At 56.6% G+C, this 18,773-nt stretch overlaps 1 protein-coding gene across 3 annotated transcripts in view; it reads left to right on the forward strand.

The window, feature by feature from the left end:
- The window catches only part of CDH23 (cadherin related 23), a 200,029-nt gene that overhangs the window by 150,048 nt on the left and 31,208 nt on the right, over nt 1-18,773 (forward strand). For all 3 annotated transcript variants that reach the window (XM_082002394.1, XM_082002392.1, XM_082002393.1), the window contains 9 exons: nt 7,788-7,848; nt 8,220-8,368; nt 9,312-9,447; nt 9,652-10,040; nt 10,133-10,234; nt 12,193-12,342; nt 12,985-13,113; nt 13,239-13,367; nt 15,021-15,248. In XM_082002394.1, the coding sequence (XP_081858520.1) occupies nt 7,788-7,848; nt 8,220-8,368; nt 9,312-9,447; nt 9,652-10,040; nt 10,133-10,234; nt 12,193-12,342; nt 12,985-13,113; nt 13,239-13,367; nt 15,021-15,248 (1,473 nt within the window). The remainder of the gene's footprint in view (nt 1-7,787; nt 7,849-8,219; nt 8,369-9,311; nt 9,448-9,651; nt 10,041-10,132; nt 10,235-12,192; nt 12,343-12,984; nt 13,114-13,238; nt 13,368-15,020; nt 15,249-18,773) is intronic.

Raw genomic sequence — 18,773 nt, forward strand, 5'->3', positions numbered from 1 at the left:
TTCCTAAAACGGAGCCATTTTTGTAAATTAAAAGATTGGGAATAGAGGAAACCCGAGTCTGACATCAAAGTCCCTTTTCTTAGAGCACGCTTCCCAAAAGAGGGAGATGCCCTTGGCAGTCTGTGGCAAAGGAGAGGCGGTGTTTGGGGGAAGTTTGTCTTTCACAGGACAAAATTAGAGAGAATGGGAAATGGGTGAAGCTTTTGTACTGAAGGTCACCCCCTTCAAACACATCCGCACATCCCTATGGTGACAAGGGAGTTTTTGAAGGTATCCCCATCCCTTTCTTACAGACACCACCCTCATCAGCCCCCATCCAGCCCTCTGCACCCTCCGCTCCAGCCCTGATCAGCAGATTGACCCGGCTTTAAACAGCCAGGGGCTTGGAGCCATTTTGCTGCTCATTTTAATCCAGTTTATTTAGCAGATTTAGAGCCACGCAGGCAGCTGAACAGGTGCAAGTCTGAAAGCCAGGCAGCCCAGGGCTGGAGGAGAGATTCTGATGCAGAGCTGCGCCCCGCGACGGTGAGAAACCATGCGAAACCCAGAGAGACAGGGGTTCGATGCCCATCACGGGGCCTCGCCGGGTGCAGAGGCTTCACTCAAAGGGGTGAACTCAATGACTGAACTTAGCATGAGCTGCAGACCTGGAAGAATTAAACCACTTCTTCTTTCTCCTACTGATTCTTTCAAGCACTTCAGATTACCTGCTGGCTGCTGTACCCTCTCCCAGCAGAAAAGAGCAGCTCAGCTTTATGCCCTGCTTTTCCAAGCTGGCAGCGCCTGCGAGCCTCTAAAGGCCTCTTTAATGCATTTACAGGCGTGTTTACCTGCTCCTGCTGCTCGTTTATTGAAGCAGGTTTCCAGCAGACAGCTGTAGCGTGCGTCCTTCCAACAGCCCGTTGCACAGGGAGGGGGGGACCAGGCAGCACCCGGGGGGCATGAGCCTTCCTCCACCTGCTCGGGAGCACATCTCGGGGGGCAGTCTCGGCTGAGGACTGCTCTTCGTGGCGCGTGTTTGCTCCAGGATACTTCTCTTCAAGGCAGCCAGGTTGCTCTGCTCTCACTTGCACAATGTTTTCCGAAAGAAATTAGGCAGCAATATTTTTTTGGACTGCTCAGTGATAGTGTGGGGGTAGTTTGGATGCCTCTGCCTTTCCTGTCAGGAAACAGTAACCTGGAAAGTGTTTGGGAACCTGAAATAGCAAAATCTCCTGGCGCCTTGCAGAGCCACTGCCTGGAGATGAGCCGCTTCAGAGGGGCTTTGCTGGGTTGCCCAGGATTCCAGGGGCTGCTTGAGGAAGGAACTGAGCCTAAACCAAAAGCTTGGGAAAGAATAGCGATGTGGGATGAGCTAGTTCCCACAGAGCAGGATCACATTTTGGTGGATTCCATGACGTCCCAGCCCTGGCTGGCAGGAGGGCTTCTGAGGCAGGTGTGCTGGCTCTGAGACACCGGCCGACTCCTCCTGAAGGGGTTGGTGGAGCATCGCAGGGAGCCCAGCCGCTTCCAGAGCCTCAGCTGGGGCTCGCTGGCGTCCGCCGGGTGATGGGGCATGCACTCGTGGGGCCCAGAGCGGGACTGCTCCAGTGCCGCTGGCTTGCAGAGCGTCACAAAGATGAGGAAGGTCGCCAGGAGAAGGAAGATGCCGATGAGTGTGACGATGATGGGCAGTGGGTCTGCCTTCTCGGGAGATGCGGTAATGGGTGGGACCAGCTCGGTGGTTGAAACCAGAAGCCCAAGGAGAGGTGGGGTGGGAGAGGACCCATTGCCAGCATCCTCTGTGCTCATCTTCCCTGCAGTGCACAAGATGAGACAGAGAAACAACATGGGTGATTACCAGCCAGAAGTTGGACAGACTCTGTCCAACCTGATGGATTTTTGGCTTGCTTTGATGTCCAAGGTCCTCCCGGACATGTTTTCTGTGATGTGAGGTGACGGGAGCCTGCCTGCTTTGCCAGGAGGCAAAGCACAGAGGTGGGATTTATACCTGCAAAATACTGCCCTGAACTGCAGTGCAAAAACCATCTGGCAAAGAAACCTAGCACAGGTGGTACCACGTACACGCAGTACCACGGCCCGGTGATGGCAGCTGGAGGGCACACACACACGTATCGGCATTGAAGCTTTTCTCGAGCAATATATTCCCACACACTAGAGAAGGTCCAAAATCCTCCTGCCAAGGTGCTGGGGTCTGGTTCTTCTCTGTTCCCCAGAAATGTGGTTTCGCTGAATTGACTATCATTTGGGGTTTTTTGGTTATTCCCCTTCCCCCAGAGGAAACAGATAATTGCTTGAACCCCCGCCTAGATAACTCCCCATCGAGCTGCAGTATCGCACTAGCATTGCCTTTTTTATTTTGCAGGGGCGAAGTCCTCACCCTGCTTTTGCCAAAAACCCTCTTGGGTTAGGCGTTTTGCTGACCTGGTTTCAGGTTCAGACACGCCACGGGTTTCTCAGCCAGATCTGCAAACAGCGATGCGAACCAGCTTCCCAAAGCCTCATCAGTGAAAGTTCTTACTGAACACCTGATGGTGACTGTCCTCTCCTTTCCCCACCAGGTCAGATCCCCTCTCTGAGCTGGCCAGCAGCCCCCCAGCTCAGAGACAAGGGCAGGGGAAATACTGCTGTGCCAACCCTCTGCAACCTTGGCATGGCCCTCGGTGCTCTAACCTGTGTGCTGGAGGTAAAGCTTCATTATGCTGACTTTCCTACAGAGATACGGGAGTGGAAGAGTGATGGAGAGCTGTTAGACTGGTCTGCAGCCGGGCAGTCTCCTAGCAAGTACAAGTTGGGATTGAGCCAATTTAAAATTAAGAGTTTAGGAGGGGAAAAGCAGGGTTGCAGGGACTGCCAGGGTCTCTGGGTCTGCTCTTGCAGCCATCGTTCCGAGGCCACACAGGTTTGTGTAGGCAGCAGCCGGACGTTCACCAGTAAAGCATTCAAAAAAGGGGAGAGAAGACATCGGTGACATGTCTTTAATCACCAGTTGGAAACTATGAGACGCCCCAGCAGAGACGGGCCCAGTAGAAAGCGAGATGCTGCGTCAGGAGAGACAAGCATCGCTCACCGTGCAAATTACGCAGGAGGAAACAACCTTAAGCAAACACCGTGAGAGCCACAAGGCTGAGCGTGCAGAGGTTAAGGAGTCCCTGAACTCGGGTTGTCTGTGCCCCACCCTCGGTGTGGGTGCACGTTGATGTAGGCGAGCCCCCAGCTCTGGTTTGCCGGGACCCTGCCTGGTCCCAGAGGGGACAGATGACTCCTGCGGGATCCGTGCTCCTCCCTTTGCAAGCAATGAGCTGCGATACGGAGGGAATAAGGTCAGAGGTTTCCACTAGAGTTGGGTGCTGGGTTCGAGGCACTTGGGAGATGTGATTTATTTCTGGAATACTTTGCATTGTCTGGACTTGAGCATTCAAAAAACACATGGACGTGGCACTTGGGGACATGGTTTAGTGGGCACGGTGGTGTTGGGTTGGTGGTTGGACTTGATGATCTTAAAGGTCTTTTCCAACCTTAATGATTCTGTGATTATGCGATTCTGTGATTCAAAGCTGCAGTGGTGGTGGCCTCGGGGCAAGGACTGTATCGGCCAGCTCAGAGCTGGGAGGCTGGCCGCTTCCACGGGTCAGAGCCAGGTCTGCGCTCAGAAAATGGGAAATGGAACAATACGATGGGTCAGCGTCTGAGAAAACCTTCGCTCAGATGAATCCCCATGAGCACTGCAAGCAAGCTCAGGGGCCAGGGCTCTCGTCCCCTCCTCCAAAAGTGATGTTTTCACTTCTCTTCACCCCAAAAGCATTTCTTTATCGTGCAGCCTCTCCTTGCCTGTCCCAGCCCCTTCCCCTCCAGCTTTGGGAGCAGAGCAGCCCCCGGCAGCCACAGCCATCCCAAGAACCCCCCTGCTCCATGCGCTGCCTGGGGACAGGGCATGAAAACCAGCAGGCAGGGCTGCTGCTTACCATGCACGCCAAAAGCAGCCTGCATCAAGGTTACCACGGCTACCTTAATTCTGGCATTTACTAACCACACGTGGTTTGGCTTGGTGACCTTACATCGTTCGTTAAGAGCGAGCCGGGAGGCGTGGGTAATTGCTTCGAGTTGTTTTTTGCTCTGTCAGTGGTGGCTGTGGAGTTTTTCTTTCAGAGCTGACTGACTGTGTCCTCTAGAAACCCATCGGGAGGGATCACGCTGATGTTTTCCCAGGCTTTTCCAACTGTGCCCTCTTCTCCTCTTGCTTCCCATCCATCCTCTCCTCACACCCAGCTCGGCTGGCAGAGCTGTGAGTTCAGGGAAGGTCCAGGCTGTCCCACACCTGATCTCTAAGCCCTTCCAGAACCGGAGCCACTAAAAATCTGGGAAATCTTTGCAGACTATATGTGAGCAGAGACTTTTTTTTAGGGCCGATAAGTTTTCAGTGTATTACTGTGGACAAAGGGGATTTCCCCCCCCACTCCCGCCTGAGACAGAGCTACAGTGGTTTCAGCAGAATTTCAGCAAAAAGCCTCCAAAATTGGGGTCTTAGCAGCAGAAACGTCAGGGCTTGGTAAGAGCCGCACTCCCGTACCCACGGCACGCACGGGAATGAGGGCTTCCCTCCCGCGGGGTGGGAGCTCAGTGCCTTCCCTGAAGTGCGGCAGTGGACCACTTGCCCCAGAGCATTTTGTACTCGCTGCCCAAGCGGCTCCTGCATCCCTGTTCGTAGCATCGCCCCTTCCCAGCATCGCTGTCCCACCCAAGCCCCACGCTCTGCAGTCCAACTGGCTTAACAGCAGGCTTGCCCAGCCTGGCAACCCCCCCAGAAGGGTCATCCCTGGCTGATGAGCTCTAACATGAGACTCTTGGCATGAATTTTTCCGTAGGCTCTCCCTCCCTTTTCTCAAAAGTCCTGCAAAGAAAAGGCTGTTTTCAGGCATTTTGGTGCCTGTAATACAGCTCAGATGAAAAGTGGCTCACTCTCTCCCCTCCCCGTCTTGCTTAGCGACGCTTCCCTGGACCTCCCCAGCTTTTCCCAATGCACTAAGTCTTTCCACTCGCTTGCAGGAGGAGGTAATGCTGGGGGGTACCACACACCAGGCTTACCCACCGGATAGCTGGGTGCCGAAAGCGAAGGGCTGCAGGCGATGCTGTATACCATCACTCTCGCTGCTGTCAGCACTGCATCCACAGGACTTTCCGCCTCTGCCGTCGCCGGGACAGACGGGGAAAGGAGGAGGGATGCCTGACGTCAAATCCACCCCAAATTTTGCATCTTCCCTTCCCACCCTGTTTGCAGCCCTTTCCCCGGGCGGCTGCAGGGCCGAGGGCAGCAGCTCTGTAGCTGGGGACGGTGGCACATCCCTGGCCTGCCTCGCTCGCCCCTCGGGATTAGCCTGCGTGGCCCGAGGCAGGTTTGCCGTGGGGATTTGGGCTTCCTACCTTTCGCAGGCCGGCCGAGCTCTGGCTTTGCCTCCCAAACGCTTGCCTTGCCGCCTCTCCCACCGTGCTCTGCCGGCTGCCAGCCCCCTCCTCCCTTTTTGGAGGGCAAGGGAGGGTGGGAGAGAGATGGCAACCGGGCTGGTGACAGCCCGAGTTTGCAAAGCCAAGGGGGCCCCCCAGCCCCCTCTCAGGCTTTGCCACAACAGCAGTGCCCTGGGGCTGTGCCCCGCTGGGGCGAGGGGTCGAGCCCCCCGGGATGTGTTTCCCCTGGCTTTGTCCCTGCGGGAAGGCTGAATGGTTCGGTTGTGGGCTGAGCCCCCCACGCCAGGGAGGGGGTGAGGCTGCTCCCCCTTTTCCCAGCAACTCTGCGCCAAGCCGCCTGCTTTTTTCCCATCCTTTTATTCCCCCCCCTCTCCTTCCTCCCCCTTTTCTGACCCCTTTCCAGTAGCTGGGAGTGTTTGAAAGGTAGCCTGCAAACGGCTGGCTCTGCCTGCAGCCCGCTTTCTCTCGCAGGGGAATAAAGCCCCTCGGCTGCACAAGGTGCCTTGCACCTGCGGCAGAAAGCTTTTCTCCCACTGCTCGCACCCGAGTTTAATCGTTTTCCCAGGTTTGGGACAGTCTGTCAGAGTACCACGTCTCCTCTAGAACCTCAGTGGGTCAAACCAGCAGCAGCCGAGCTTTTTCCCGGCAGCAGCAGGAGCATGCTTTGGTTTAATTGCAAACTACTGTGTTTTTAATAAAAACCAAATACCTGGGCTGAACCATTTTGCCTGGCTTGTGTGCCGGAGCTGCCTGCAGCAAATGCTTGGGTGAACTGGGAAAAGGGTGGCTAAGGGGGTGTTTGCAGGGTGCGGTTTGCTGCTCCCATGCAGCGCTTATCACGTTGAAAACCTTCCCATTTCCTTGACTTAAAATGCATTTTCCCGGGCACAGCGGGGCAGGGAACGGCACAAAAAGCTGTGAAGATTTGTCTCCCATCCCTCAGGCTTCCCTCCCACCGCTGCCGCGCCGGCATGGTGTTTTGGCTGACAGGATAGCTTTTCCCAGGAGGGATCCAGTGCTCACGGCAGGCTGGTCTCGCCATGCCAAGGCAGCTGGTCTGCCTGGGCGTCGCTTGCCGGCTGGTGTGGGGCCCATCCGTCACGCCGGAGAGGAGACAGCCCAGCTCCTGCGCCCAGAAATGGCCTTGGGGAGCCCTGGGGATGGAAGAGCTGGTGTGGATGCAATGGCAGCATTCAGAGGGAGAGCTCTCTGCTGTGAAAGGAAGGTGCTGGGTCCATGGTGACAGATGGAGAAGGCACAGGCTTGTGTCCGGCCATAAGCAAGACGTGAGCCAGTCTGGGACAGGGGAAAACAGCTGGAGAATACGGGCTAAGGCATTCCCCGCGTCCTCGCCCTGGTGATTCACAAGCGGCCAGCGCCACGGTTTGGAGGCTTTGTGGGAAGCGGTTTCGGCGGAGGGGAGATGCAGCAGCTGGATGCCAGCCAGGGAGGAAGCCCAGACCCTGCTGCCCCTCGCTGGGTCCCGCTTCCCAGCTGCCGGGGCCGGCGGGCTGCTGGCTGGGGTTTGCGGGGAAAGCACTGCAGTGTTGTGCAGAGACACCAGAGGGGACCCGTGGCTTGGGTTTCCCGGGGTGGACGGCTTATACGGTACATGCGTGGACCACGCAGTGCATCACAGCTGAGGGGTGCTCCCCCCTGTTGCTTGGGGGTCTTGCAAGGACTCGGACCGGTGTCCAGACCACCAGCGTGCACTAGACTGGTTGCGTTCACGTTTCGGTATTTTTTGCATACGCTGCTGCTTGGGTGACTTGGCAATAGCTTGCAGCACACACAGGCGGCTCTCAGAGCCAATAGACCTAGGTGCGTGCTCGTGTGCCGGCCGAGAGGTGAGCCTTTCCTTTAACACACTGTGTGATACGCACCAGTGCCGTGGGCTGGGTGCCCAGCAGGCGTGGGAGCAGCTCTCCCTGCCTGGCCCGGGCCGGCTCTGTGGGCAGGGAGGCTCCGTCCCCGGCAGCATCTCCAGGGAGGCAAGCATTGGCGTGCAGGGCAGGCCCAGTGGAGGCACCTGCTCCGGCGCACTGGCCCGTGGGTTTCATGGCTCATGGCCACGGCCCATGGGTTCTCGGGCTCAGCTCCCACCCTGAGCCCGTCCAACAGCCAACCTGGTAGCCAAGCACTCCCGAGCCCGCCACCCCTGCTGTCTGGTGAGGAGGGAAGGGTAACTTATTTTGCTTTGCCGTTGGTAAGCTCCCTGGCTCTGGTGGAGGAGCTGGATGTCCAGCCTCGGGCAGGGTGGGAGGACTTCTCACAGTCTGGAAATCTCTGCCCTTCACCTTCACTGCTTTTCTTTTCTTGCAAAGGTGAAAGCCACAGACGCGGATGAAGGCGTTAACGGGAGAGTGTGGTACAGGATTGTCAAGGGTAAGTCCAAGTGCCACTTAGTGCATGGGTGGGTTGGCGCCAGGCTCTGGCCAGCCGCACGTGCAGCCCCGTTGTGCTCTCCATCCTTCTGCACTTTGCAGCCCACAGAAACATTTCCCCCACTCGTCAGCATTAGGGTTAATTCCCAGGGGATGATTTGTCATGGGTGGACACCACCTCAGATGCCATAGCTCCTGGCTTGACCGGAGCCAAACCCTGCTGAGCTGAGCGTGATGTAGCTGCAAGTGATGGGGTTGATTGCGTTTTGCTCAATAATCTGCCTCCAAGAAAGCTCTGGGGAAGGCTTGGCGTGTCGCCAGGACCGATGCAGCGGCGGTGGGTAGCATCCATCTCACTTTTCTCCCCGCCAGGAAACGAGCACAACAACTTCCGCATCAATCCCAGCACCGGGCTGGTGATGCGAGGCGTGCGGCACCTGGACCGGGAGCAAAACTCCTCTCACGTTCTGGAGGTGGAGGCCTACAACACAGAGCAGGGACCCATGAGGAGCTCTGTCCGGGTAAGGACCTTGTGGCCGCCGAGGGGTGGGCAGCAGGGCTGGGTGGCGGTGGAGTTGGTCCAAAATATTGAGGATGCTTCATGAGAGGGCAGTCATTGCCAGCCCTTGCAGGCAGGCAGGAAGTTTGAGGGCTCTGGCATGGAAATGCTGACGGAAAGTCTCCGGGGGCTGCCCGTGGGTGGAGAAGAGTTTGTTGGGAGGTTTTTTATTGGTTTTTTTTTTTTTTTCTTTTTTCCTGTGACATTTCGGTGTGATGAGGTTGCTAAGTGGTGCGGCAGTCGCTGTTGGAGGGAGTCCTACTCGCCCCCTGAGATGTGGCTCGGCTGCCGGGTGGAAGAGCTGAGCCTCAGCCTGTTGGAAACTGTGTCTCCTGGCCAAGCATCTATTTAAATAAGCCAGGACCCAGTGGCAATAATCTTTAGCAGTGACACACCAGCTTCTCATGGTTCCCATGAACCCAGCCCTCCGGTTACATCTATTTTTAGACCCGCTGGTGGGGTGGGCTCCAGCCGAGCACGTCGTGCCCGTAGCACCAGCAGAAACCCAGGAGGAGAAAGGATGTTCCCTGGGGAAACAGCAGCTCGACCCGCTGAACTTAGAGCAAAATTTCCCACCGAGCTGCCAGCATTTCTACATTGTGGGATCTCGAAGTGCAAGGCTTTGAGCAGGGGATCCCAAACCACGGAGGAATTAATATACAGAGCATACCTCTCTCCGGCCAGGGGAGAACTGCGTCACTCCTACCGCCGGGCTTGTTTAAATCGGTGATGTTAAACCGTCTGTGCTCACTCTCCATTGCCTGGCGTTGGTAGTAGAGATAACGTTCCTCCTGTGCAGCAGATGAGTGCCATGAAGGATATATTTCCCCTCACAAGTGTAAGCAGATGGCGAGGGTTCACTAGCTTGCCCAGCTCACCCGTAGTTTCTCTGGGGGGGTTTGCAGGTGATCATCTACGTGGAAGACGTCAACGACGAGGTGCCGGTGTTCACCCAGCGGCAGTACAACCGTCTGGGGCTGCGGGAGACGGCGGGGATAGGGACTTCAGTGGCGGTGGTCCGGGCCACCGACAGAGACACAGGTATGAACCCAGGGGTGAGCTTGCAGTAACACTCAACTTGGGGTGGAAAGCGGTGAAATCAGCCATTGCACGGATCCTGGCTTGGCTGGGCTGAAATCTCCATGTGGGATGGGTTCTGCTCCAGGGTTGGGGTCAGCATCAGTGGTGCCTGCCTCTTTGGGATGCTTGGTCCAACTGGCATCATGGTTCCCGCTCCTGCTCCAGGCAACGGCGGTCTGGTGAGCTACAAAATCCTGTCAGGCGCAGAAGGGAAGTTTGAGATCGATGAGAGCACGGGCCTCATCACGACGATCGAGTACCTGGACTACGAGACCAAAACCAGCTACCTGATGAATGTCTCTGCCACGGACCAAGCACCTCCCAACAACCAGGGCTTCTGCAGCGTGTATGTCAGCCTGCTGAACGAGCTGGACGAGGCCGTGCAGTTCTCCAACAGCAGCTACGAGGCTGTGATCATGGAGAACATCCCACTGGGCTCCGAGGTGCTCCGGGTCCAGGCCCGCTCCATCGACAACCTCAACCAGATCACCTACAAGTTTGACCCCAACACCAACGCCCAGGCACTCTCCCTCTTCAAAATCAACGGGATTACCGTAAGTAGCCACAGCGTGGTCCTTCCTGGCTTGCTTGTCCACTGTGGGCTTTGGCATTGGTGGCCGACACAACTGTTGTTCACCCTTGGCAGGGTGTGATCACGGTCAAAGGCCAGGTGGATCGAGAGAAGGGGGATTTCTACACCTTAACGGTGGTGGCCGATGATGGAGGACCAAAGATTGATTCTACAGTGGTGAGTAGCTCCTATCTGCTTCCCCACCATCCTCTGTGCAGGCAGAGCTGACCGCAGGTCACCTTCCTCTTCCTCTGGCATGGGACAGCATGTCCTAGCTGGCCTCTCTGCTCCAGCTGCCAGGGGCTGGAAACCCTGATTTGGGGGAAACCCTGCATTTGCATAAGCACAGACTGCAGCTCATCGGGTGGGATTTCTCAGAACAACAAAAAAAACCCACCCCAAACTGCAGGGTTTGCAGGTCGCTTGCCAGGCTAGAACAGTTTTGAGGTAGGTAAATGTGGGGGCCTTGAAATACTTCACGGTGGTTCATGTTTATAAGGGGATTATATTTGGCAGTTTCAAAGGCAGCTGAGCAGGGGGGTGATTTGCATTTCTCTGCCGGGGCAGGAGGCACGCCGGGTGCAGGGTGAGCCTGCTCCCCGTGCCGCGGGCAGGGGCAGCTCGGCTGGCACTACCCAAATTCTGCTGGTTTGGGCCAGCTGGTGGAGCAGAGCCCCAGGGAGGGTTTGAAACAGGAGGCTGGCCCGCAGCGATGGGCAGCGCTCTGTGTTTCGAGTGCTGCCTGTCCCCACCCATGGGTGCTGACGGCTGTGCTCTTGTCCCAGGGTGAGGAGCAAATGCACCAAGCTCATTTAGAAAAAACAAGGTAATGCTCCAACAGAGGAGCCTCTGAATCATCGCAGAGCGGTACCCGTGGCCCCTGGTGCTGCCACGGTGGGGTGCAGGGCTAGCCCACTGCCCCTCGCGTGTGCCGGCACCTCCTCATCCCCCACTAACTCTTGGTTTTCTGTTTTCTCTCTTTCTCCCTCTGCTCTCCTCCAACAGAAAGTAAGCGTGTCCATCATGCTGGCATCACCTTGGGGGCCAGGATTCATCCTGAACTCTGCGTCGAGCTGCAGGGAGGGATTGGGGCGGAGGTCTCCAGCCCCATCCCACCAGCACCAGCCTCGATGACACCCCTGGGGACATAGTGCAGTGCCTGCGAGCCACCCTGCTGTTGGCCAGCAGAAACCCCAACGCCCTGATCTGGCACTTGGGGACAGCAGCTGCCGGATCCGTCGCAGCAGCTGAATGGGCTCTCCCCGCTCCTGGCTCTCTGTTTTTAATTCAACGGCAACAATAAGCCGATCGCCCCAAGGCACACAACACGCTCCCCGGCTTCCTCCGGGATGTTGTCGCATTCAGCCTGGCCACACCTGGGGGCTGGGGGCACCCAGAAATAGAGCCCCGGGAACAGAAAGGCCCTTCCTCTCTCATTTCTGTGTTGCGTTGCAGCTCTTTGATTACAAACGCGATGAGAGCATTTCCTCTGGCTAATTGTGGCCGAGGTAGCCCGGTCCCCGGTCGCCTCCGCACTGTGGCGGGGTGCCCCTCCGAGCACCTCCTGCTCGGTCTCTTGCCTGTCCGTGTGCTTTTTCCCAGGAGGGAGCTCAGGTCTTCTATATGCCCAGTTTGCCCTGGTTTAGTTAAATACAGGCAGCTCTGACTTCCATGTGTCCGTTTAGCTTTAAAGCAAACCCTCCCCAGCCTCTGGTGCTGTGAGCACGGATGAAATCGCTGCTTGTGAAAAGCTTAGCAGGAAAGGGTCACCCTGCAGCAGCGTGACTTGCTCTGTGCCCAGCTCTTGGGAGGATAGAAAACAGGCGGATGCGGATGCTCCATGGAAAAATCCACCATTTGAGAGCTGCAGCACCGTTGCGCTCTTTCTCCAGCCTCTAAAGCATGCCTCCTCCTCCTCTTCCTCCTCCTCCTCTACAGATAGGGATGAAGCTTCAGCTCCTGGGCTCAAATACCTGCAGCCAGGTGGGACAGACAACACCCACGCTGTCGGCACCTGGGGGGAGTTCAGTGGGTCAAGAGTTTGCAGGGGGTGTTGGCATGGCTATTGATGCCGGGTGGGCAGGGGGGGCCGGCTCCTGCCTGCACCCTGCCTGAGCCCCATGCCATTCCCGCAGGTGACCATCACGGTCCTGGATGAGAACGACAACAGCCCCCAGTTCGACATCACCTCCGACTCCTCCGTGAGCGTGGCGGAGGACAGCGCGGTCGGCAAGCGGGTGGCCGTGGTCCTGGCCCGTGACCCGGACGCAGGCAGCAATGGGCAGGTAGGGAGGCCAGCGAGGCAGGTTTGGGGCTGCCCATAAGGCTGTGGTAGTGTTTCACCGCGGCAGAAGCGCCTCGGTCGGTGTCTTCCCAACCCCTTCCCCTCATCTGCATCCCTGCGAGAGCAAACTCTGGTCATTGATGCCGGCAGTTTTGGGGGTGTATGTGCAGCGGGTACCGCTCAAGGCATGCCCACCAGAGAGGAAAAGCATCATCCCTGGGCTGTGTGGGGCAAAGAGCTCTGTGGGACACATGTCAAAAGGAGCTCAGGAATCTGAAAACCAGCTGTGGCCTCTCCCGCCGCGGGGAACGGCAGCAAAGCCTTTGGCAGGCTGAGCAGGAAGCCTTCTGACATTTGTTATTTTCTTCAGCACGCAGACAGGCATTAATGAGGTCTCGTCACCCTTAATACCAAAAATCGCGAGCGTCGTAGGAGGGCTGTGGCTGAGACCGGGGTTGGCCCATGGGTGTTTGCTTTGGGGTGGCTGCAATAAGCCAGCACACCCGTGGACCCCAACACATTGAACTTTTTAAAATGCTTAAAGAGGTGATGCTGGGTTTATTATTGTAGGGTCTCCTTCTCTCCTTCCTCCTCACAGCATCCCATTGCCTGCCCTGTTTTTCTTTCCCTGTGATGTTTCCAGGTGACTTTCTCGCTGACGTCGGGGAACATCGGCCGGGCTTTCGAGATCCGTACCACCAACAACACCTATGGTGAGGTGTTTGTGGCACGGCCACTGGACCGGGAGCTGCTGGATCACTACACCTTACGGGTAAGCACCAAACCACCCCACTTACCTCCTTGGGCTTCTTCGGGTTTGAGCATCGAGGTTGTTTTCTTGGGGCTGTGAGCTTAAAAATAACTTTTTTTTTTTTAAATTCACCCCCCCAACCACAGATCCAAGCTTCGGATGGCGGTGTGCCTCCCCGCAGGAAGGAGCACACTCTGCGAGTGAACATCCTCGACGTCAATGACAACCCCCCCATCATCGACAGCCCCTTCGGCTACAACGTGAGCGTGAGCGAGGTGAGCACCCAGCCCTGCTCCTCTCCGTCCATCCTCCCAGGTGAGGTCAGACCTCACCTTCGGTCATTTAAGAGTTGCTGGCCCCTTACAGACCTCACGTTGGGTCATATAAGGGTTGCTGACCCCTTGCAGACCTCACGTTGGGTCATTTAAGGGTTGCTGACCCCTTGCAGACCTCACGTTGGGTCATTTAAGGGTTGCTGACCCCTTGCAGACCTCACGTTGGGTCATTTAAGGGTTGCTGACCCCTTGCAGACCTCACCTTGGGTCATTTAAGGGTTGCTGACCCCTTGCAGACCTCACCTTGGGTCATTTAAGGGTTGCTGACCCCTTACAGACCTCACGTTGGGTCATATAAGGGTTGCTGACCCCTTGCAGACCTCACCTTGGGTCATTTAAGGGTTGCTGACCCCTTGCAGACCTCACGTTGGGTCATTTAAAGGTTGCTGACCCCTTGCAAACCTCACCTTGGGTCATTTAAGGGTTGGTGGCACCTTGCAAGCCCTCGCCTGTGATGGCCTCTTAGTTTTGGGCTAGGAGAGAGCTCTGCAGGCAACTTAAGCCCATGAGGCTGCAGGGACCAGCAGGAAGAAGAAGTGGCTACACACCCATGGAAATGCCACCGAAGTGACACAAGAGGCGGTGCGGTGCAGAATAGGAATTGCTTTCAGGAAGCAGCTCGGCAAGAGCTAGATAATTAAGCAATAAAACACAATCAGGCGTGAGAAAAGACAACTTATTTCCTGACAGTTTAATTCCTGGACCGGGGGGGTTCTCAATTTGATGATGAAAAATGAAATACGAGTAATAGCCAGTGACACTTAGCTGTGAGGAAGTGCTGCTCATGATTAATAGCTTTGCATTAAAGTTATTGCCCTGCTAGGATTCTCTTATCTATTTAATACGTGTTCAGAGCTGGTTGAAGAACAGAATTTCTGTTTTGATTTCTCCCGTAATGGGACTATCCAAAAATAATTAGCTGAGCTCCGAGTCCATTACACAGCCTTCACCTTTGCACACACACTGGTTTTTACACTCTTTCAGGCTGCGCCAGCCTAGAAAGGACCTAACACGCAGCTTTCTGCGGCAGGGTATCAATCTGGTTCATCGCAGCAAACGGGAGATGCTGTAACATAGGGAAAAAGAGGTGCAATTTCGGCGCACAGCGGCAGCTGGCTTTGGCAACTTAACAGCAAATGTCACCTGTTAGCTTTATTCCATTTCTTTCTAAAAGCTGATGTAGGAAACACATTTAATTTCAGAGTTCAAACCAAAAAAGGTCGGAGCACTCAGGCAAAGGGCAGAGCCTTCCATTGCGAAGCCCGTGGCTGATTCTCAGCTGAGCTGCGAGCGGTAGGGCGAGTAGCCTTCGTTCACTTTTTGTACAAAGATGCATCTATTAACAAAACATCGTTTGCAATAAGCACTGTAAAAACGGCATCCAGGAGCTGGCGAAAGAGAGCAGCCTCCTGCTTGGCTGCTGGGTGTCGGGGTGGCAAGTTTGGAGCCTAGAGCACTGCAATGCCTGGAAAAACCCCACTCTAGTTTAGAATTATGTTATTAACGTTATTAATTACGTATTTTATATGCCACGAGGTACGTGTGACTTACGTCGCGTATCTCTGCCGCTCACCCCGCTGTCTTACCCTGCAGAACGTTGGCGGTGGCACGGCGGTGGCCCAGGTACGCGCCACTGACCGGGACGTGGGCCTCAACAGCGTCCTCTCCTACTACATCACCCGCGGGAACGAGGACCTGACCTTCCGCATGGACCGCGTCACCGGTGAGATCGCCACCCGTCCTTCCCCGCCGGACCGCGAGCGGCAGAGCTTCTACAGCCTGGTGGTCACCGTGGAGGACGAGGGCAACCCCTCCTTGTCGGTGAGCCACCAAAATGTCCTTTTTGGGGGGAGGATGGAGCTGGGCAGCACCGCGGGAGTGAGCTTAGCATTGAAACGTCGAGCGGGGAAGGGGGCAACAGGCACGGGCAGCGATATTTTGGTGACCCAGCCGCTCAGGTGACGTCTCGGGGTCCAAATTTGCTGGTATGAATCGGAGCCTCCTTCGGCGCCTGGTCCTGCGGGACCCCCTCTTGAAGTCGTTCATGCAAGATGCTTTCCATCTCGCTGCGCCTGCTCTGAAGGGGCTTCAGCAGAACCGTTGAACTGTTTCTCTCCCATCTGTAAACACCAAAAATACCACCAGCACCCGACGGGCGAGCGTGCTGATGGCTGCAGGAGTTGTCCTGCCCACCGGCTCCTTGCGCTCTGAGTCCGAAAGGTCTCGGGACGTTGCTCATGCCCATCTCAGGGCAGGGGGTGGCTGGAGAAGCAGCTGGACCACAGTTCAGCTCGCCGTGGACCGATGTCTGTCTGCTCTGGTGCCTGCAAATGAGATGAGCTCTGGTAATTATCGCTACCGCCGTTGCGATCCCCGCCGTGCGAGATCTGGGCCGCTGGTTGGTCGCGTTGCTGCCGTCCAGAGCGCCCTGCCCGCGCCGAGCAGGGTCTGGGCATGCGTTTGGGGGCCGATACGAGACCCCATCCACCATCCATCGGTCTGGGCAGGTGGCCACCTTGCTTTTTAGCTACCAGCGTGCAGGAGTGCCCAGCGGGTAACTGCGTTTGCTGCAGCCTGGCTTCTCCCCCTTGCCACAAACAGCAAGTCTCGTTGCGTGTGCCGTTAAGAAGGACTCTGGCTTGGGAGAGTCAGAGGAGCAAAGGACATTTGGGGCATTTTCCAGCCTCGAGTCCCTCCTAAGCCCGCGGCTCTGCGGGGAGGGGAGCGCCTGCGTGCACAAAGCGAGCGCCAATTGTGAGACGGGGAGGCATGACCCTGCGCAGCACCTTGCCATCCTTCCTCTCCCCCACCTCCAGCTGCTATCTCTCGCCATCTCTCTGATCTCCCGGCACAGCTCTCGCTGCAAAGCCCTGCTCTACATTTTGAGGAAACGGGTTGCAACCAGTAGTGCAAACTGTGGCTTTCAACTCTCATTTCAGGCTTTGCGCTCTCAACTCCTCCCTCCCGGGTAGTTCACGCGCCTGCTTGTGCATCACCATCTGTTTCTTAAGCCGTGCTGCCTCTGTAGCTTAAATCTAGGTCTCTTCTCCCAAAATGAGAGAAAGCAGCTTCGTGTAACTGCAGTACCACCAGCTCCTCCTTGTCCCCATCACCCTGGCACCCCGGGAGCATCGCTGATGCTGCCGTGGTGAGGAATGCCATGTGCTGAGCCGGCAAATCCCATTGCCATGGCAATGCCCTCTTCCCTTCCCGGTGCTGGAGAGGACAAGTGCTGCAGCTTCTCGCTTCACGCTGCCAAAGCAGTGTCCCAGCAGCCCCGCTTGTCCTCAGGGTTTCTGCTGTGTGACCGCCACGTCACCGGCACAAAGTTACGCCAGCAGCGATGATCAAAATCCCACCGCGCTGAAGCGAAACAAAGCATCCAATGACCCGATTCCTGAGCGGAGAGAAGAGTTTTGGCCCTTTTTGGAGTTTGAGGACACTTTGGTCTTGTGAAAGGCTGTCCTGCATGCCGCTCGGTGACTGCTGGCCTTGTGCCTGGGTGATGAAACGATGTCTGTCTGGAGTTTGTCACCCACCAGAAACTTTGGTTTCACAAGTAAGTCTAGGCTGATGCAATGATGCACAAAAGGGGATTATTGTTTGTAATTTGTACATCCCTCCATGTGCTTCAAGATTTGACCTTCCGAGTATGGGAGAGGCAGAGGAGACAGAGCTGGGAAGTCCAGTGCTGATCCGCGATACCCAGGACAGCAGGGCTGCATGGAAGACCGACTGTCCTCTCGGGAACTGAAAGTGCAGGGGGGAAAGGGTAAAGTGCTGATGGTAAAAGGAGAGCATTTACCCAAATAAGCATTGCAGGAGAGAAAACCTTCACCGGCTGGTGAGCAGCAACTGGAAACTCTCGGCATCCTTGCGTGGGAATTGCAGGAGTCACCCGGGCTCTGTCTGACCCGGGTGCCAGCCTGCAGCTGCACCTCCCCAAGGGCTGGCCCTGCTCCGGAGTCTTTGGGACACTTCCCGCAGCAGAAGGAAGGATATCTGCCCAAGGGAGCTGCAGCATCCACGTGCACAGGAGCAGGGCTCATCCCGGCACCCACAGACCCCGGCACCGGCGGCTGCAGCGCGGCAGGGCGGATCAGCAAAGCCGCTCCTCGCCGCCCAGATGCCTATCTTGCAGTCACCCCCAGCCAGGGCTGCTTCGGCCTCTGCAGTTTCTGTTCCCGTCCGCCCGCTCTGAAGCGAGGGTTCAGGTGAAGCGCTGCAGCTCCGCACTCTCCCCGTGAGCGAAGCCCTGAGTGCTGATGCAGCGGAAAACAGCCGGCAGCGGGGCACAAGCTCGGCATGCGTTCCCACGCCAAGCGCTTGCAAGGGAGCCGGTGGGAGCCGGCAAGGTCCGTGAGGGCATGAGCATCTCGCTGGGTCACCTTCACCATAAGCGTCCTGCCCGAAGGTGCAGCGCCGTGCCGTCTCCTCCACTGGCGGTGGAGGCCAAGGTGGGGTGCCAGCACCCAGCGTGCCAGGGCTCCTGCTCCAGCATGTGTGGCAGGCAGGGTAGCCATCGCCTCTTTCTCCTACAAGTCTTTAGTTTTCCTTCTGGCAAGCTTTACAGATGGGCAACGGTCCCTGATGCCACGCGGTGCCCCGACATGCCGCACCAAGTACCTCTGGCAGAGAACGTGGCTGCTCAGCTCACCTCTGCCTGCCCACCACACCTGCCTGCGGCACGGGGCATCCCAAAAAATGGGATTCCTGCAGCACAGGAGGAAACCTGTTTCCAACAAAGCTTTATTCTTTCATCAAACAACGCATTCCTTAGCAGAGAGGCTCGGGGAGGGTTTCAAAGCAGTTAGGACTCGTAGGCAGGCAAATCCCTTTCCGGCTGCAGCCGCTGGGATGGGGAGAGGGAAGCGCCGGAGGTGCTGGGCGAGCTTCCCCAACAAAGCCGGGAAAGGGGCTGAGCCGTGGGTGGCAATAAAGCGCGAGTGCCGTGCTCGGGAAGGTACGTTCGTGGCAGGGGCGTTGGTGCTGGCTTTTCCTTTACCCCTTTCCCTGCGGCCAGACCATCTTGAAGTTGCTCTTGCTGAAGCCAACGCCAGATTAATCAAATCCTGCAGCTGGCCAGGGTGCCCCAAGCCCACGGCAGAGGCAAACGCCGTTTCCTCCAGCCCCATAGTGTGAAAATTGGACGTGCTGCCGGGGACGCTCTGCCCGGGCACGCTGCCTGATACGGCTCTTGCTCAGGTCTGACACTGTTTTGGTATGACTAATGTTTATGTTTGTCTACTGGCAATTTTTTCCCCACTTTTTACAACAAAAACAGAAGCAAGAGAAAAAAAACCCAAACAAACACACATTTCGAGTAACAGTGTCTACCACAAGGTT

Source organism: Phaethon aethereus (assembly GCF_964289735.1).
Source record: "Phaethon aethereus genome assembly, chromosome: 7".
Classification (NCBI taxonomy): Eukaryota; Metazoa; Chordata; class Aves; order Phaethontiformes; family Phaethontidae; genus Phaethon; species Phaethon aethereus.